Below are 21,682 nucleotides of genomic sequence, written 5' to 3'. Positions count from 1 at the left end.
AATATGCTTCCTAAGAAGAATTTAGGCGTTGTACAAGAGGCCGGGCATAGTCAGGTAGTTAAGGCCATCAACTCGTACTATGACGGTCGCGGGTTCAAATCTCTACCACACCAAACAGGCTTGCTCTTTCAGCCATGGGGGCTTTATAAGTAACGGTCAATCCCACTATTCGTTGGTAAAAAAGGAGGGTGGTGACGACTAGCTGTTTTCCCTCTTACACTGCTAAATTAGGAACGGCTAGCGCAGATAGCTCTCGTGTAGCTTTGCCCGAAATTCAAAACAAACCAAACTTTGTAGAAGATGTTAAATACCACAAGCAGCTGCTCTATAACTATATAAGCATAATTTTTTATATCATAAAAATAGGAGATTATACTTAACCTCCTAACCCCTCTTTTACCTACATGCGTGGACTGTGCAATATTTTTACCGAATAAAAAAGAAATAATCCACCTTAGGAAGGAAATGTAACAACAATATGCAGTTTTCTAAGAAATCAAGATAAATAGTTCATAGTAAAAATATTAATGCAAAAATAACATAGAAAAAAGTAACTGATAGTTTAAAAAAAAAGACTATTTAGCAGAGAAAAAGGTGGCTGTATAAAAACGGACGAAGTAAACAACAATTATAGTCACCACCAAAATTGTACTCACAAGTGGCCGAAACATCGTATTAGTACGAAATAAAGTGAATTTAAAAACAACATAGAAAAGAAAATTATTAGCCTTGATAACGCAAAGAAAATTTCCAGCAAAAAAAAAAGAAGAAAAAAGAATGTTTCATTTCTCACCATATGAGATGAAGTATCTTATTTCAATGAAACCAAACATATTTTAATTTGCCAATTTTATAGGCGTAGTTGCTTGGTTGTGTGTAACTGAATCCAGCGAATAAAACTGATTTAAAAAGTTAGGAAATCGGTACATTACTAAAATGCTCCGATTCTTATATCAAGTTATTTTTAGTTTGTGAGCGATGCTAACGTCGGTAAACAATTGTCATTAAAATATGTTAATAAAATTAAAATAAATATGATAGTGCTGGCATCTTGTGTCCTTATTTCAAACAATTATGAATGACATGAAGCAAGTCAACTAACATGGCGACAAATGATGATGAGCCTATGCATTTATACGAAGTTTTCCAAAATTGTTTCAACAAGATAGCAAATAAACAACAAGGTAGATATTAAGTAATGCTATTTTTTCAGTTGTCTTCTTTATCTATATTTGAATTCCATAATAGGCATAGCCTAGTCATGTTTATCTGTCAGTAGTTTGTACGGAAGGAAGACCGCCGTGGCGTAAGCTTCAGTCCAGAGGATTGTCGACTGTGTATCTCTGCCGTCGAATTTTACAATGAATTACTCCGTTACCGTAAACAATACTAAAATTCATAGTGCTGCTACTGAGTACTGATGTTATCAGTCATTCAGTAGTATACTGTTTCCTGGTTGTGCATTGGCGATCAAAATAAGTTTTAACTTTGAAATAAAAGATGTTTGGTACTTCTCTTAGTACTGTTAGCGCTACTTGTATATGGCTTAAAGTTTTCAATTATCAAAGTTTTAATATCTATGTTTCAATTTCAAACCCAGCAGCACATTACAGGTTGAGATATTTTTTTGTATTTATCAGTGTTAGCATCTCATAAATATATCTGTAAAATTGGAATAATATTTTTAAACTTGGTATTTAGAATTTAAAGGAGGAAGCTGAAGATGATAATTATTCTTTACACCTCTTTTGTAGAATACACATTTCTGCTATATTTTTATTATTTTTCCATTTGTATATTAGTTATCTGCTCCAACTTTCTCTCCCCAGGATTAGAAAACTGTTGGAAAGCCACATAATAACAAGCCATGAAAATTGAAAATACTATGAATAAATAGATAAGAGTCCATACTCTCTCAAATTAAAATATTTGGGGTATCAGGATAGGACATGCCTTTAAATTGGACTATAGTTTCCCTTGTTTTGTTGTAGACTTCATGACTTTGTGTAAAATTTATTGAAGAAGAATTTCTGAGCAAAGGTTTACCGTTTCATGTTTTTACCCCACCAACTACGTCATAACATCTTGTTTTTAATGTAAAACTGCCAGTATGAACATGGTAGTAATAGGGTTCTACAAATGTATTAGAAAAAAATGTATTCTGTGCATAAAACGTATGGTTTTGAATTTCTAAATTTGCAGGTTATTTTACAGAATAGTTTATTTTGTGCTAAGAAAATGATGCAAAATGCTTGTTATTACTTTTGGAACTTGATACACCATATAGATCCAACTCTGATAACATCTTTATTTATTGGTGTCATAAATTTTCCAGGTTTAAATACATAGATTATACCATAAGAAATGGAAGTTGTTTACTGAATACCTGGAAATGTCTTTTTTCATGTTATTCTTTGCTGCATATGTTAGCTAGTAAAATGTGAATCACAAACATCAGAAACATTAATATTTTATATTGATTTAATGATTTTATCCAAGACAATATGCAAAAGTTGTCTAGCAATTTTTTGAAAAGCATTAAAAGGCTATTTGGTACTATTGTTTGTTGTCTAAATAGCTAATCATCTTTTTTCACAATCCATTGTTACTTTAAATGTTTTGTTGATGTGATACTTCCATATTACGTACTGGAATAGCTTTTTGGTAATCAATATTTGGTATTGCACTTTTTCTGTATTTATGTAACAAATTAAAAAAAGAACATCCATATAGTTTTTCTTATGATGCACGAGTTTATAAACTTGCTTATAAGCTGTTAAAATAACTAGGCTTATTGTGAAACATATTTTGCAAAGAAAGTATTCCATCTGATATGTACTTGAGCAGTTGTGCATTGTGTGTGAGGTTTAGAGCACTTAGCTGTTGGTTAATCAGCAGTAAATTTGTTGTAAACAAAGATTTATCCAAGCTTAAAAGATGCAGTTGGGTTGAGCATGGTTCGAGTATCAGGATACAGTTGTAAATAGTAAATCAAGGACTGTTCTGTCACAGGTCTTTGTTTCAAGCAGTGGCAGTCTGCTTGATTGATAGGGAGAGATGATGTCAGTCATGTATTGTGACACCTGAAAGGCATCTCTAAATATATGCTATTACTAAAACACTGAATTAAGTAAGTGAGCTGTATCAACCCATATAGTGTGCAGGTAGTTAAACAGAATGGATTTTTGACTCATTAGGAACTTCCCTGTAATAAATCCACTTTATACTTAATGTATTTAGGGTAAAGTCATGTAATATTAGCCAGTTTGGTAATCCCTGGTACCTAGTGAAAGGCTTTATTGACCCTGCATAAGGCAGATTTATTATAATTGATATATTCATCATTATGAATTATTATAATTTGAATTATAAATATAATTTTGATGGGCACAATAGCCATAACTGTATTAAGGAAGAAATGTATCTTCATGATTGGGGTAAACAGTCTCTTAAGCACAAAACGAAATGTACTATTATTTGTAAGGTGAAAGTAGGATATTAGGTTTTATCTGCAAGAATATAGAACCAAAAAAAGATAACCTCATTGTGTAGGTTAATATGGATTCACAGTAAGTGGTACTCGCTAATTGATTAATAGATGGTCCCAAAGGTGTAAGGGAAAAAAAAAGACATTGGCTGTAGGTGTTGCCAGAAGTTGCCTGTTGCCTTCCAAACAGTCAAAGACTGGTCAACAGTTTAAAGAAGGAAGAAAAAAAAATTGGTAGTATGTACTGCCAGCTAGCTGCCTTTGTTCTAGTCTGCAGTTTAAAATTAGTGACAAGGGCAGATAACCTTAGTAGCTTTGCCATAGCAGCAACATATAAATTACCTGGATAATTGAAGAACATCAGAGAGGACCTGATTGAGAGCTTTAATCAGGTTGTTAATAAGATTGATAAATAATAAAATAGTTGAATACCATTTTTTTGTGTTCTTAAATAATGTTTATACCAAGTAATTAAATGTTTTAAACATCATTAGGAGGAAACAATAATGAGAGTTGGTAATAAACTTGATTAACTGATATAATAAATTATTTATGGACATTGGTTGTATTTGGAATATGATCAACTAACTGAAATTAGTGTTTTTGATTATTTTGACTGCTCAAGTAATACTGACAATAATTTTTCGTTACTATTTTAAAGTAAATCAGAGATTGTTCATCTTAACCGATTGGTGTTGTGACTCATGCAAATTATCAACTAATTGAAATTAGAGTTTTTGATCACTACTATTTTTGATTATTTGAACTGTCCAAGTCTTGTGTGAAACTAATTGATTAATGAGCCGAGTGATTAATCAATTAGCAAATTCCACTAATTCAGCTTTACTATACACCAATTTTAACATGTATCCCATGTGGTGTCTCTATAGGATTACTAGGGAATTGTTTAGAGTAGAGAGAAACAAACAATTTTTAAAATGGGATGAAACAATCTTGGGGAACTCAAAATTTTCTTTGTTCTATTTTCAAGGTTTGGGGGTAAATAACTAAATAAGGGAGAACCGTACCACCCCAACCTCCTTCACAGGATTACAAGGGCAGTTGTTTGAGTAGAGTAATAAGCAAAGAAATGATTTTCAAAATGGGTACGAGTAAGGGGACAGCTCAAAATCGCACACATTTATACTGTTTTCAGGATTTTGAATATCTGTCCCACCTTAGCTACCCTTAGAATTGTATCAGAAGTTAAGAATAGGGAACAAGCAAATTAAAAACATATGCTCAAAATAGAAATTTGTGATCCAATATGATAATTTATATAAGCCTTGCATGTTTTGACAGTACCTTACTCTTTAAAAGGATGTATGAATTTGACTGATAAGACAACATATTTTAATAAAAAAAAGTACAACTCATAAAGGCTCTTTTAATGTGTAAGTATGTACTAGTGTGTGATAGATACTCCTTAACATAAACTTAGCCCCAGCATGGCCAGGTGGTTAACTCATTCGACTCGTAATCTTAGGGTTGTGGGTTCGAATCCTTGTCACATCAAATGTGCATACCCTTTCAGCCATGGGGGCATTATAATGTGACCATCAGTTCCACTGTTTGTCGGTAAAAGAGTAGCCCAAGAGTTAGTGGTGGGTGGTGATGACTTGTTGCCTTCCCGCTGGTCTTACACTGCTAAACTAGGGATGGCTAGCACAGATAGCCCTCGTGTAGCTTTGCACAAAATTCAAAACAAACCAAAAACATAAACTTATAAACCATAAACAACAGTTTTGATACAGATAATGTAATAGTTACACTACCAAATAAAAATATAAAATCTGTCTTCATCAGTATAATATTAAAACAAAAACTTATGAAATAGGAGTAGACAAACTGGCAAAATTACAAATAGACAAAACCTTTCAGTAAAGTCAACTTTTTAAGAATAAAACAATAGCTGTACTACAAAAATAAATCCACCAAATACAAAATAAAATAAACTTTTTAATAATAAAAAAAATTCAAGCACAATGCCTATAAATTGAAATAATTCCCTTAAATATACAGAAGCAATTACGACCAACCCATTTTAACAATTAATCATGTAATACTCCTTACCATAAATACTGTAACAATAATTATCATAATTATTGTGAAAACCCTGTAACAAAGAATACCAATATTTTGATAACAGTCACTTCATAACAAACAGGTACAGTACAAATTTAACAGGAGCTGTGAAAACACACTTGCATACACATCAAGTTTTTAACATGTGTAAAACATTCATTAAAGGAATACTTGTTGATACCCTGAATAAACCTACAATTCACACCAGGATTACGACTTCTATTTAACACCAAATAATACAAAATTAAAGTTTAATATCAAAGACAACATTATGATACAAAGCCTTTAACAAAATTGTAACTGTAATGTAATTGTCACATAATGCAATAAATACCCTTTTTGTTAACATGTATAAAACAGCAACATTCAACAAAACAATAGCAGATTAATTCCTTTAACAGTGATACCAACAACAAAAATAAAGCCCTTTACAACTAAGATTCATACATAAAATTAAGCCCAGTACAGTTAATGATGAATCAAAACACCTTAAGGTAAAATCTTTTACATAAATAAAAAGCTAAACAAAATAAGATCTTTTCACTGAAGTAGAGAACAAAACTAAGAGAAATGCAGACATATGTGAAATATGTAGAACTATTAGTTTAAGAGAAAAATAAATATATACAAAATACAGCTACCTCAACAAGAAAGTCTAACTTCCTTCATCCTATAAAATGGCAGCTTATTGTTGACTGGCTACTATAACATCCCTGATGGTTCCTCAGGCTGAGACTAAGGCTCACCTAGTTTGTAACAATTCAGTTCACAGCTGGCAGACCACTTCTGACTAGGAAGGTGGCACTGAGTGTCAGTGCAGTCACTCTTCTTTCCAGTTATACATAATCTTAGCCTTAATCCATTTGGCAACAATGTATTAGTGCCTCTTTTTGTAACTAAGTCTGATGCACTGTTAAGCCCATGATAGGTAGGTTCACTCTCAGCTGCTTTTTCAGAACTTATTAATCAATGGTTGTTCAAAAGATGATGATTTAGAGGCCCTGTGTTTTGGATCAGCAGTATTCTGGAGAGCCTTGGTCGGTACTTGGCTTGGTTTTGAAATGAAGGTTCCTTTGTTAACTTGAAGGCCCTTGCCATCATTTTGGTGGTGGTGGTAGTATTGTAAGCAGCTGAGCTTTCACAGCCAGCTGGCTCTTGGTTACCATGATGGTAGAGGCTGTTAGAATCCCTGGGGACACCATTGAGGGCAGAGGTCTTGTTCTCATCTTTCCAGCCTTTAACTACCCCTCAAGACAAGTTCAACTGCAAGAAGGCCTTCATCAGCTTCAAATCTAGTGGTTCTATTGAGAATAAGCAGACATCTAATGCCTTTAGAATACCATAAAATTAAACCCTTCAACAAGACTGAACAAACTCATCTAATCTTTTAATCATACATAAGTAATTATTCCATCAGTGTGCTTGTTATTGCTTATTAAGATAACTGATCTCAGAACACTAGGATCTTAGACTTCTAAGAATAGATTTTTTTGATGTCCTGATATACCATGTGGTTGTAGTATTGGTTTAGTTTTGCATTAGTCTTTTATATTAATGTTGGAGTAATATTTGTTTATCAAAACCAAAACTAAACCACATGAAAATATCATTGCCAGTGCAATTATATATATATATATATATGTTTTGTGTGAAAATCTTGATGTTTATATTATTATTTTCTAGATATTGACTAGTATTGTGTGCATTGAAGTCATTTCAAATACTTATTGTTATCAACAGAAGTTTTTGAAGTACTGTAAGAGAGAGGTAAAATCTGTGCTTCCTTTTCTGGTATTAATGACAAACAGTGTGAACTTTTAACAGACAGCTATTGGCAGTAGGAGAATCAAAGTAAGTGTTTGTATTGTTAGCATGAAGTCAGTCAGAAGAAGTACACTTGCGTATTCAGTCATGATTAAATAGCTCAAGTTTGTAGGAGTTAACATGAGGTTATAGTTTGGTGGACGTGTTACGTTATATATTATTGTTGAAAAGTAATTGTTATGAATAGATTAAAAGTGCCTGCTTTACCCTGCAGTATAACCCTTTTAGTGTATTTATGACTAATTATCAGTAATTTTAAGGTAAATCCATAATGTTACAGATAAAGCTAGAGATGTGCCCTACAATATGCCTTATGCTTCTCAACAGATGGAGGTTCTACCTCAGGTATGTTTTAACTGTAAGAAATTTTTGGTAATTAAAAGTTTGATGATTAATTTGATTAATCAATATAACTTATTGCTTATGAGTATCAATTACATTGATTAGTATCATGTAAAAATAATCAATTGAAATTGCACTTGTCAAAATGTACTCAGTTTATTGAAATTCATTTTCTCTGACATTCAATAATATTTTAGGTTATTCTAGCTAACCAAGTTATTGAAATATTCCATCATGATTTCTCCTTACTATATTTGATTAACCAGTTGACTGCTAAGTATTTCAGCTGCTACAATACAACTCCAATGCTTCTTCATTTTGTAACTTTTTTCATGATGCCATTTTTGGATCGAAAGTGAAACAATTTGTCAGTCAGATGCATGTATGGTGCTGACATCTAGCGTTGAAGTTAGGTATTATTGAGAACGAATTAACTCGTCCATGGCACTGTGTTACTGATGGGCTTGGACGAGTTATCTCATCTACAGCACTGAACAGGTTAATTCAAGACTGTTAAACTAAATGACTCACAAAAGTAATCTACTAAATAGTTTCCAATTAGTACAGCTTAGATTATGACACATATCTAAGTGTCATATAAGACTAATTCATTTTTCTATTTATAGCTGGGTGGGTTAATTAATAACCTATGAGCAGCAGCTACATTTATTAGTATTCTAATTGTTACTGCTTTTATTATTTTAAATATTACTTCTATGTTTATTCATTTTTTCAAACTTTAAGTTTGTTCAGCTTTGGTGATTTGGAAGGGAGGGAGGGCTTTTGATTCAAAAGTCTGGGGTTTGATCCCAATTGCTAATATATTTCCTCACCTTATCTTTATCATGGCAAGGCAGCTAAGACTACCTTGTTATTAATTTTAGTCTGTTTACTAAAGTGAAAGTAATTGACTGTGACACTCATTTCTAACATTGTTTTGCTTATTTGATTTTAACAAGTGAGTCGAGGGAGGGCAACAATTCATACTGTCATACTCTCATGAGTGTCTGTCATCAACCTTTATTTGTTTTTTAACTGTCAAGAGAAGGTAACCAGCACCTACTGCCTTTTTTACCTTTATTTATACTTATGTGTAACATGGTTTGGGGAATTCTGTACTAATCAGTTCATTGAATGTAATTTACTATTGGGGTAATTGATTAATTGATTAGCAAATAAGACTAGTATCTGAGCTCTACAGAAGTGACACAAAAAAGAAAGTTTTTTAGATTGTTGACAAGTGACCTTATTAGACCAGTTAATTTTTTTTATTCACTCACCACCTTTGTTATTTTTTTAAAATGAAGACATTTTGTATCTGACATAGTAAAAGAAATCTGAACTGCAAAAACCATAAATATTTGAGAAGATAATTCAGTTCAAGCAGTTACTTCTTAAAGAATATTGTCTGATCAAGTTTTGCATTTAATTTCTATATTCTAGTGTATTGTAAATTGTACTTCAAATATAATTTTATATGATCTATGCTACAGATTTATCCGTATTTTCATTATATTATGTGACATATTTTTGTTTTCTGGTATATCTACAAACATTTTAATTTTGCTGTATTGTGTTAATACTGTAATTCATATTTCTTCTCAATGGAAATTTATTCCAGTCTCAATAAAAAATATACTTCTCTGTGATGTAATTCATATTTAAAATGATTTTATTTTTTGATGTAGGATTGTGGTAGTTTTTCTGACAATGAAGGCCTCCCAATCACAGGTGCTACATATATTCAATATGATGGCTTATCCCAGCAAAGGATATTGACCAGTGATGAAAACAGAAGTAATTATGTATATATATATATATATTTTATTAAAGTTTGAAGTGTTTTTGTTTTGTGAGAACTAAAAGTGTATTTAATGTGTTTACATCTTAGTCATGTCATTAAGATGGACATTTTAAACATTTTCTGTATCATCATAGTAATTAATTTTAGCAAATGTGTTGAACTAAACACATTTTCATTGTTAGTTTTATCAGTTATTGGTGATGTTAAAAGTTGTCAGGCGAGTTCCATAAAGCTTTTAAATATTTTTATATCATTAAAGCAAGGTATCTTAATGCTGTGAAAACTGCAAGGTTGCATGCTGTTTTGTATATGTTGTTTCAACATACGAGTTTTTGTGCTTCTTACTGTATCAATTACTTGGCAAAAATAATTCTAACTCAGTGAAAAGTGCACATTCCTGCTTGATTTAATAAAGAAATCTTCCACTTATAGGTGTTACAAACAAGAAAAAGAGAGATGTAAGTATATCATCTAGTCTTACTATCCTGTTTATAATTAATTTAGAATTTGTTTTGGATTGTTTAGCTCAGGAACAGAAAGTATACCATTATGAAAAGTGTCACAACAACTTTGAATAGGAACTCTTCTCAACTTGGCATGATTGGGTGGTTAGGGTGATCAACTCGCAATCTGTTGGATGTGGGTTGGACTCCCTGTCCTATCAAATATGCTTGCCCTTTCAGCCATGTGGGCATTATATTGTAATATTTAATCCCACTATTCCTTGATAAAAAAGTAGCCCAAGAGTTGGTGGTGGTAGTGATGACTATCTGTCTTTCTTCTAGTCTTTCTTTGCAAAACTGTTGGTGGTTAGCACAGACAGCCCTTATGTAGCTTTGTGGGAAATACATAACAAACCAGTCTAGAAACTCTTCTCTTTTCATTTAAAATAGCATGCTTTAATTTTATAAATACATTACTTCTGTACTCATTAATTTCTTTCCTTTTATTTATTTGCAATATTGGTTTATAGCAGTAAAGATTTGTCTTGCACCTTCTTGTGAACAACGTTTAAAATTGTGTGGTTTCAGATTTTGTACTGTCTTATTACGATATACTTAGTTTCTCTACTATTTCAACAGTGAATTAATGTAAAAAGAATTAGAAGTAGATGTATTCCTTCTGTGTTAACATTTCCTTGACAAAGTATGATAACCCAAAGATTTTTTATTTCCTAAGATTAAAATCAAATATTACAATTATTAACTTTACATTTTATTGGAGAGGAGATTTATTTTTAACCATAGATATGCTATCAGTATATTTGTATTTGCCATGCATGTGATTGCTTCCCATAAGTTCAATGATGAACTAATAATTTTATTGTTTTACTTAGTTTACAGTCCTTTTTGGTTTGCTGGATAGTTTTTCATTTTAAAAAAATGTGCTGAAAATTGTCAAATTTATGTGAAGAATTAATACAATGGTTTTAATTAATGTATTTTTTGATGGAAGCCCTAAAGTTTTTTTGTTTTGTTTTTTTGCTTATAGCAACAAATAAAAGGTTTTATTAGTAAAGCTTAGACAAGATTGAACTGCAGGTGATAACTAATCATGGTTATGAACCACAAGTGTTTATAAGTTTCTTTGTCACATTAAATTTTATAGAGAGAAATGTGTAAAAAGTTTGACATGGTAAATGTGCAATTTATATGTAAATAAATGTTAATTTTGTATTTATTTGCTTCTGTAAAATAGTGGTGTGTTTTCTTTTATGATCAGTGCTATATTTCAGACTTTTCAGAATGACATCACTAATACTGTTGGTGTGGATGGAAAAATACAATATGCAGATAGACAAAATATTTCAGATAATTAATTTGAAAAGTTTATTAAAGTCTTGTATACTTAAAGATACTTATTAAAACATATGTATGCAATTATACATCATATAAAGAGCAAAACAACTTTAGATCAACAAGTAGTCTGTGAAAATATGTTGGTGTATTATTTCTAATTAAATGGGACTTTTAACCTGTTGACTGCCAAGTATTTTAGTTGCTATCTTCAAACTCCAAACCAAGTTCAAAATACAACTGTAATGCTTCTTCATTTTGTAACTTTTTATCTCTGTAAAGTCATAAAGACTGTATGAAGGTTCAGTTTTGTAGTTAGTCAGTCTCTAACATATCTTATAATACTTGTTCAATCTAAAGTGTTTCAGTTTTTCAAATGTATGCTTAAAGCTTTGACTAATAATAATTATAATAATAATATTTATTATTATTAAGTTGTTGTTTTTCAGTAGTTTTTCAGGTGACTTACATTTTATGTTCTTATTGTACAGGTAGTTAAATCTGAAGAACTAGGAATCCAATGGGTAAGTCACCACATTTTATATTGGTAAGGGATTGGTCTGTTAGCTATTTCAATTAAAATACTTGTAAAGAAATCATATATACATTTATATCTAGTTGTTATAAACTTTTGTTTTGATTCTTGCATTTCAATTAATATGTCATTTTCAGTGATAATTTTGTAAAAGCAACAATTTGTTCCTAAGTTTTACTGTGATATATAACTGTCACATGAGTCAAATTTAGTGTATCTCTACATCCTGTAGAAAAGGCTAAGTAGGTTCTGTTACAATGATTTTGAATATTCAGACAAACAAGTAAAATGACAACTACAGCCCATATAAAGTATTGCTGGAACAGAATTTATTAGAACTACATCTTAACACTGCTTAGTATTTTGTAGGAAGTATGATGTTACCAAAAATGTATCATAGTGGGGAATGGTATCTATCAGTCCTGTCCAATGTAAAATATTTATACATAGGTTTTATACAGTGCTCAGATTGGAAATTTAGAATTTTCAAAACTATGACATCTCATTTACTGGATGACATATGGAAAATAAAAAAATATGGATCAACTTGGGCTATCAGAACCATCCAGAGAAAAAGACCTGTAACAAATTGTTCCCCAAATTCAGCATCTTCTAACTACAAAGAATCTGTCAAAAATCATTCATGTGTCATTGGCAACAGTATGCAACATGATAGTTGAACGTATTCTATTTGCTTCCACAACCTGTCTTTTCAATCATGACATACCTTTATCAACTGGAGAATGAAACATATATTGTGATATTCCATACAAAGACTTACAGGCTGCCAGAAGCTGCACCTACATAGGATTTCTATGTGATCAGACTATTGAAACTGATACTTGTTAACCATCATTCTCATATACTGGATAGCTTATGGAAAGCCAGCATGAGAAGAAGTACTTTGGATATGACAATCTAATAGTGGAGCATTTTCCAATGGAAACTATGGTGCAGTACTTTGTAATACTGACTCTAATGTTTTCTGATACTTTTGGCAGGGATATTGTTTGACCCCGTGTGTTTATAATCAGTATTGCTCAAGAGTTGTGATAAAATTGACACATGTTAAGTGTTCTCTAAGGACTAATTAATTAGCTTTTAGTGATTGTAAGTCAAGATCTTACTGAAGGTCAGTCACCTAACTAGAAAATGTTTTAACTTGATCAAATTTCTTATAAAGGTGGAGTGCTTCCCCGAGACCAGCTGTTTAAAATTGGGTGAATATAGCACAAAGGTCAATGTCACACTGAAGGTTAATTAACTTTGTTACAATGATAGCAGATTATAATTATTAAAAGGATTCAAACCTCTCAAACAAATATAAAATGAGCTTTGCATCTAGATCATACATTTTTGTGGATTGGAGTTATTTGTTGTATATCTTAGGTTGATTACTGGAAAAGTCATAAATATTGTACATGGGATTTACATTTTCTCAGTGCCTTTCTAGTTTTAAAACATTTGTGTTGTGTATAGAATTTTATTATGCCATTAGTCTTTATTTCTAATGGTATACAAGGGCTGTTCAAAAAATACGAGGACTGACGTCATAAATGTACTTTATTTAGAAGTTACAGGTCTGGGACCTCCCCAACGCACACACTTATCCCAACGGTGTTTCCACTTGTTGAAACAGTCCTGGTATGCTTCTTTTGTAATGTCCTCCAGCTCCTTCGTCGCATTTGCCTTAATCTCGGGAATCATCTCAAATCTTCTTCCTTTCAAGGGTCTTTTGAGTTTGGGAAACAAGAAAAAATCGCAAGGAACAAGGTCAGGTGAGTAGGGGGGTGGAGAAGAACAGTGATCGAGTGTTTGGCCAAAAACTCACGAGTTCTGAGGCACAAATTTCGCAGCAATGCAGTCCATCTTCAATTTTTCGGTCAAAATCTCGTAACAAGATCCAACTGATATCCCACACTCTTCAGCAAGCTCCCTGACAGTCAGACATTGATTTGCCTGCACCAAGGTGTTGATTTTGTTGACGTGTGGGTCGTCAGTTGACGTGGAAGGACGTCCAGGACGCTTCATCATCTTCAATAGACTGTCGACCATCCTTAAAACGTTCATGCCACGTGAAACATGCCGTACGCTTCATAGCAACATCACCGTAAGCCGTGTTAAGCATAGCAAAAGTTTCAGTCGCAGATTTTCCAAGTTTAACACAAAATTTCACAGCAAGTCGTTGCTCCTTCAGGTCATTCATTCTGAAATCCGCCAAACGAAAAAATCGCACTTCACTTACAACCGCGTAGCTAATACACAAATAAAGATATCTGCAATCGGGAAATGGCGTCGTAATCAGCTGATCTGTGCGAACCTAGTGACACCAAGTGGATTCCCCTGGAACCAACTGGAGCCGCACAATTCAAACAGTCCGCGTATTTTTTGAACAGACCTCGTATTAACATTTTATTAGATTTGTAATACATAAGCTCTTAAACTATTACATAAAATTGACCAACGCCATCACAGTCATGATTGTCATCCATTTGTGAGGATCTAGATGATTTTTCACTTTCAGCTTTTAAACATTTATATTGATTATAAGCATTATTTAGATATATTTACCCTCAGAAAATCATCTGTGATGTTCCTTTCATATTTTTTTAGTGCCATAAACTTGATTCTACATCTCAAAGGAATTGTATAAAAATTTTTCTCATCTGATTATAATTTTTCACATCATATTTTGTCATTTTAAAATAATATAAAATGTGTTTGCATATTATGTTTTAGCTTTAGCAATAATTAAAATTGCTATAAAAACTTTTTTCTATGTACCTGATCTTTCCTAAATAGTTTTGTAGTTTTCATTTTAGTTGATTCTCTGTAGCTTTTGTTTTGATTGATTTTTTTCAGTTTCCTATTCAATTGGTCCTTTTGTTGCTTCCCTGTTGGTTGATTCTCTTCTAGTTTCCTTTTTGGTTAATATCTTTCTAGTTTCCTTTTTGGTTGATTCTTTTCTAGTTTCCTCTTCAGTTTATCCTTTTGTAGCTTCCCTTTTTGTTGATTCTTTTCTAGTTTCCTCTTCAGTTTATCCTTTTGTAGCTTCCCTTTTGGTTGATTGTATTCTAGTTTCCTTTTTGGTTGATTCTTTTCTAGTTTCCTTTTTGGTTGATTTTTTTTTCACATAATATTTCCATCTGTTACAGCAAATTTCTGGTAATGTATTTTATGATTTTTGCATGCTCATTCAGTCTAATTTTAGCAGTTAACAAATATGGTTGTACATATCTAACAAAACATCTTGGAATTTTAATTAGCTTGTCTAGGTAGTAATATAGAGGAATACATTAGTAGCATCAGTGTTGCATGTTTTTCAAATCCTGTATGAATGTAGCTTCATTGCAGCAAGTGAAACACAATTCAAAACACCAGACATAAAATATACTCTCCATGACAATATGACAGCTTTGTTCTTTTGCTTTGCCCTTATCTTTGGCTAGTAATGAGGGTTGGAATTCTCCAAACTGGTATAACTTAGTAACAAATGGTGAATGCAGTGATAGACTGAGCTTCGTATGTTTTGTATTATGACAATTAAATATGTAATAATATGTATCAATGAACTCTTTCACTACTTAGGAATTAGTTTGTTAGAGGTTCAGTGGAAATTCAATAAATTGGTGGCCTTTGTTTTAAAATTAATAACAGACAAAGTGTAAATTTGCACTTACCTATGTGTTATAAAGGTCATAGCACTCTTTGTTTTCAAAATTGTAACAAGTCTCTAATTTTGGGCTTTCTTGTCAGTGGATGCCTTTACTGACCCTGTTGGAATAGTTCCTTCTTTTGCTTAACTTTTAGAAAAATCAGAAGAATTCAAGTCCTTGGGAAGGATATTTTTGCCATTATAATTATTTCTTGGTAGCCATAATTTGATAGTTAAAAATTAAATAGGCAGTAGTTTTTTTTTTAATAGTATTCAGTTGAATTAGACTTCTTCCTTAAGTCTTCAGTTATTTTATATCCAACATTATTTTACACTTATTAATTGCTTCCAAAGCTCCATGAATTATTGGCTTTTTGGGTAGAAGCTGGACTTATGACATTCTGAGTACTTATATGGCTGTTCTTTGTATTTAATCACCTTTACAAGACACCAATTTATTTGTTCTTTAACTGACTGCCTATACTTAGCTTCATGTCTAGAAACATTCTGGCTTTACCTCTAAGAAGAAGTAGGTAAAACTTTTAATAGAAACAATAGTCTTTTGTTGTTGCTTTTCTTTGTCAAGATCCTGAAAATAATTTGTTTTTTTTTCACCTAAAGAGCAAATGAAGCCTTATTTTTATTTGGCTATGTGGTGTATTCAAGGTTTATCATCACATCTGTTTTTACTTCTTTTCATCCACAGCTGAAAGCAAGAGTTAGAGAAGAGTAGCTTACAGCTTTTGTATCAACTAGTAATATCTCCCAGTGGTTTAACTTTCTAATATTAAGAAAAATTGTCCCCCTTCACTGAACAGTTTTGTTTCTCTTTGAGTACATGGTAATCTAGATTGTTTCAAAAAAATTTAAAAATGTGTACTTTAATTATAGTGTCATTAAATATAAAATTGGCAATGTATGAGAAGAAAAGCACGTCCTAAACTTTGTATACACAATACAAGCAGTAGAAAATTTTAAAGTTTTATGTAAAGATATTGTAACATGAATAATAAAATTAATAAAAGCAAAGTTTTAAAATTTTGTGCATTAGAAACAACATATTTAAGTGAAAAAAAATTGTCTTTACTTTCCATCATAATATAAAAAAAATATATATATATATATTTTTATCAAGACTTCTTGGACCTACATGTTTTCAGAACATCAAGAATATATATATATATATAAAAGTTATTTGATTGTACATACACTAACATACTTCAGTAGTTATTAGTATACAATATTATATGGTAAAACCATTCTTATGTTTCATGAACTATTTTATAAACTTACTTAGCATTGAAACTTTTAAAAATTAGTCTGTAAGAAAATGAATGTAAGTCATGTATTTATTCCTTACCATCAAATACATCGATATACTTGGTAGTTCCATTTCAAAAGTAACTCAAAATGTAATAGTGACACAAATACCTATTTTTTTTATTATAGTTATAACATGACACCTTTTTTTTCCATGACGGACTCAACATAGTAATGGTCAGTAATGGTAAGCTTGTTTAGAGACCGTAGGTCATTTGACGTCCTTTCTTCTTGCAGTGGAGATATGACGAGTGCTGAATCAGTTAATATAACTTTTGTGGCTATTTTTGATGGAATAATTTGTAAATTAACATTATTGTCTTCTGAATTAGTTTTTTTTTTATCCAGTCAGTGTGCATTTATGTGATAATAATTTAGGTAATTCAGTCGTGATGTTAGAAAAAAACACGTAGGTTCAAGAAGTCTTCATAGAAATGGAATAGAAACCCTATAGGTACTTCAGTAATATTTCATTTCGACTTGAACGTAGGAGTGAGAATCCAAACATTTACCTTGTTATTAAATTATAGGTGTTCATTCAAGAGGTGTTATCAAGATATCTAAGTCTTTATTGAAAGTGACAAAATTCGGATTGTTCCGTGTATGGTTTTCGTTCAAGGAATTTCCTCAGAATACCGAAACTCAAGAATTCACGCAGTATATTTCAAAATATCTAAACAACGGCTGACTGTTGGCAGAGATGTTAACAATGTTTTTTGACATGATTATTGTCAACATCACTTTGTTAGATTCATGATTTACTGGTAAAACTAGCATATTTTCTATTGAGAATGACTGTATTTTACGTCGCCTTCAGAGTTAAGTTTCTATGGTGACGAGAATTTCGTATATAAATACGATTTTATTTTAAATTGATTTGAATAAGGTTACGCGGAGTGTAGGGTATTAATTCTCTGTAGTGGTAATGTTTTTTTTAGTTTTCTTAACGTCTCATAGCATATAATTCATTACGAAGTGTCCTATATTTACTGAAAAAAATCACTTCTGGGGGGAATTGTATAAAAAGTAATAATTAGGGTTTGCGAAGTTACATCCATATGAATGTATTGTGGTGTTTGAGGGAAGTCGTTGGTACAAAAATATGAAATTCTGTTTCGCTGCACAATATTCAGTTAAAATTACCAAGTCGATCGTACTTTGTGTAATAAAAAATAATGACGTATATGTTTGTGAAACTTCACAAACAAATTATTATTTTTTTAAATTTAATGTTGGCCTGGAAGTTGCCCAGGACGTGGTAAGTGAATTTCCTTCTATTATTATTATTAGATTAAATTGATAGCTTACGAATCACCCCCGGGGCATAGCAGTGGGACGTGCCACATGGCTTTCAGGCCTTTTCTGTAATTGGGAATGTTTGTGCGAGAAGCCAGTAGGTAGGGAGTTTATGAGCACAGTTCGCAACGTTTACTATCGGTACTGAATCACAGAACATAAACCGGGCACTTAAGAGATTTGTTGCTCTAAACTGGCGGCAGGGTGAGCTGGCCGGTTGCGAAAGAAAAAAATAAGCCCCTAAAATAACAGCGTTTGGGTTTGTTTAGTTATTTATAATGGCGTACATTTTAACCACGAAAATGATTTCTTGAACGTCGTCTTTTCTTCATAAGCCCTTGCTGTTTCATAACTACCAAGAAAAGCTCGGTGGGGTTGTAAAGTTATACTCGTAATATAAATAGCAAGTGTTGATCAAACAAGGCGTCTTCAGACCTACACCGGAAATGACTTGCACGTTTTTTGAGTAACGGTAAACGAAACACAAATTGTTCGTTATTTTAGAACATAACGTATTTATACGGAAGCGTAGTGTTTGCAGTGAAAAAAAAAAAGAAAAAGATAGACAGCTAGATGATTGTTAGGTGTCATATTACCGGTAATAAGTTAGTAATTATTCATGAAATTATTGTTTGTAATTAACGGATTTAATTATGGATTCGTACCAACAGTATCCCTAACTTTACCTGGATGCGAGAAAATGGACGTCACTCACGAAGCTAATTTTAGAATAAAAGATTGTCGTAAACTAGCACAACGGGTGCGTAAGAATTCATTTTCAAGTTGCAAAACGAAAGTTAGCCTGTGATGAAAGCAAGCCTTGTGTATGGATCGGATTTTAAAATGTGCATCTATAGTAATTAGCCAATTAAGTAAAATGTGTAAACATGTAATAATGACTAGAATGCATTATTTTGTCGTTCGGGTAACCTCGTTTTTTAATAATACGTTCGATCGTAAAACGTATTTAAGTTCGCAACTTGTTGTTGACATGAATGTTTAGGGATTTGGATGATCGACCAACAACCGTCTTTTTAGTTGTTTACTTGTACGTTTAGGGGTTCCGTCGTTTCTGTTTCTGATGTACTGTTTCTGGTTTAGTTAGATGGCGTGTGAATTTGAAATTGCTTTCAACTCCGTCAAAAACATGGATAACTTACACAACAGTTTCACTGCTAGAAGAACATGTTTATATCACCGTTACAATAGTTGTACTTTGTAGAGTATCTTTAAACAAATTATCATTCGTCTACATGTTTATTTCAAAGATTACTCAACCAGGATTAAAATAGTGGTCATTGTATGAATTTCTAGCTACTTTATTTCTAAAATCCAACTTTTCTCGGTATTAGAACTTTTAGAACAAGTATGTTGATGATCAAATCCCACCTTAATTTGATGACCTCCCAGACTAGAGCCCCGGCATGGCCAGGTGGATAAGGCACTCGACTCGTAATCTGAGGGTCGCGGGTTGGAAGGTATGTTTGCGGACTTACAACACTAAAAACCGGGTTTCGATACCCCTGGTGGGCAGAGCATAGATAGCCCATTGTGTAGCTTTGTGCTTAATTCAAAACAACAACTCTCTAGTCTTATACTGCTAAATTAGGGACAGCTAGCGCAGATAGCCCTAGAGTAGCTTTGAGCGAAATATGTAAGTTTGAGAGAAAATCAACAAACAACAAGAACAACACATGGATAATTATTTTACATTAATCTCTGTGGAATTAAACCGTAATTTGGTTTAATTTTATAACAGTTTATTGTATTTGAAGTGATTTTTATGTTAATTTTAGGTACACATTAATTCTGAAGTATATTCTGTAAAATGCATATGATATAAAACCAAAATCACTGAAAAACTTGTGTTGGTACCATCACAAATATGGCATGATACGCTGGTTAGGGCACTCTACTCTCTCAAGTTGCAATAAACGGGATCGAAACCCGTCTCAAATGTGTTCGATCCTTCAGCCTTGGAGTCGTTAAAAAAGTGACAGTCATTGATAGAGAAGATCTAAATAGTTAGCGGTGGGTGTCTTTGACTAGTTATCGTCCCTCCAATCTATCTCTTCAAAATTAAGAACGGCTAGCGAAGATAGCTCTTGAATAGATTTACGTGAAATTCAATAAAACAATCAAAATATAATTATTGAGCTGGGTGCGGCTTAGTGATTAGGATGGTGGATCGAAGGTTTCATGGTTCGAGTCTCCATGCCACTAAACAACACACATTCAACTGTGGGCGTGTTATTAAAGTGACAATCAATTCCGTTCTTAGAGTTGAAGAGCTAAACAAAACCCTCGTGACGGTGTTTGTTGCTAATTAGTGTCTTTGAAGTCATTAGTAGAAAATTTAGGCAAAATAACCTTAGTGGTCTCGGAACTTCCAATATAACGAACGTGTCACTTAATGTATTCAAGTTTAAAGTTCAAATTTCATTCCAGCACCATTGGACAGAGCACGAAATTTTGCTTTAAAAATTAGCCTTGATGAGATATTTATTTTATTCCGTCAATAATTTGCGTTTTCATGATTTGGCTTTAGACAGTATTAGCCAAATGAGGAATCCACCATCCCGAATTAAGTCACGTTGTTTGTTTTTTCGTGAACTACCTACACAGTTTTGAAGAGCTAGTACAACTACTACGACTAGTAGGTAGACGCGAAGGGGGGGGGGGTTCGTGTGTTGTTTTTACCTGTACAGTGTATCACTTCTCCAAGGTGTATCAAATACATCCCAAATGTGTCTCTCAGTCATGATGAACAGATGTTGGAATAGCATTTAGAAACAACTGGAGATAACAGAGGATCCATGTCGGTACATTGGGGTCCTCTTCACATGATGATATGTATAGAATTAACCACGCAGACGAATTCGGTTATTGTATGTGTTTGTTTGTTTACTTGTTTTCGAATTTCGCGCAAAGCTACACGAGGGCTATCTGCGCTAGTCCTCTCAAATTAAGCAGTGTAAGACTAGAGGGAAGGCAGCTAGTTATCACCACCCACCACACACTTTTGGGCTACTCTTTTTCCAACAAATAGTGGGATTGACTGTAACATTATAACGTACCCACGAGGATTCGACGAACTCGCTACCCTCAGATTACGAGTCGAGCGCTTTAACCACCTGGCTGTGCCGGGCCTTATGCTTGTAACAATGACATCTGGAATTATAGTCTCAAAGTTCATTCTACTTTCAGATGTTATCTCGTATTAATCAAGTTATAAAATACCTTTAGAGTCACGCAATGAAATTACAAGAGTTTGCACTTTAAGATTTTTTTTTTTCAACCTGGGGAAAGAGACACCTGGACAAAGATTTAGATGAATGTTAAATTTAGTTTATCATACTAAGTGGCTAAGAATAAATAATTGATGAGATACTCACATAAAGTACAAAGAAACAAGAACAAGAAACCGCTGTGGAAATAATTCCGAAGTGTATTATTTTTATAAACATTGTATTTAATATTTAGGCTATAGCAGTGTGTATATAGATATATCTGGTTTTGAATCATTGCCAGTTTATGT

General features: G+C 32.5%; 1 protein-coding gene across 4 annotated transcripts in view; it reads left to right on the top strand.

Annotated features, from left to right (window-relative positions):
- Positions 1-1,040: 1,040 nt before the first annotated feature.
- LOC143225048 (transcription factor 12-like) overlaps positions 1,041-21,682 on the top strand; it is a 124,676-nt gene continuing 104,034 nt past the window's right edge. The window contains exons 1-6 of one of the 4 annotated variants that reach the window (XM_076453736.1): positions 1,073-1,184; positions 7,256-7,423; positions 7,677-7,741; positions 9,427-9,535; positions 9,975-10,000; positions 11,830-11,862. In XM_076453736.1, the coding sequence (XP_076309851.1) occupies positions 7,703-7,741; positions 9,427-9,535; positions 9,975-10,000; positions 11,830-11,862 (207 nt within the window). In that variant the 5' untranslated portion in view covers positions 1,073-1,184; positions 7,256-7,423; positions 7,677-7,702. Of the gene's footprint in view, positions 1,196-7,255; positions 7,424-7,676; positions 7,742-9,426; positions 9,536-9,974; positions 10,001-11,829; positions 11,863-21,682 lie in introns of all 4 variants that reach the window. The other 3 variants (XM_076453735.1, XM_076453734.1, XM_076453737.1) reach the window with 3 other exon arrangements.

The sequence above is a fragment of the Tachypleus tridentatus genome, chromosome 9 (assembly GCF_004210375.1).
Source record: "Tachypleus tridentatus isolate NWPU-2018 chromosome 9, ASM421037v1, whole genome shotgun sequence".
Lineage (NCBI taxonomy): Eukaryota > Metazoa > Arthropoda > Merostomata > Xiphosura > Limulidae > Tachypleus > Tachypleus tridentatus.
The sequence above is the reverse complement of the archived record's forward strand: the minus strand, read 5'-3'. Positions and strand labels throughout refer to the sequence as shown.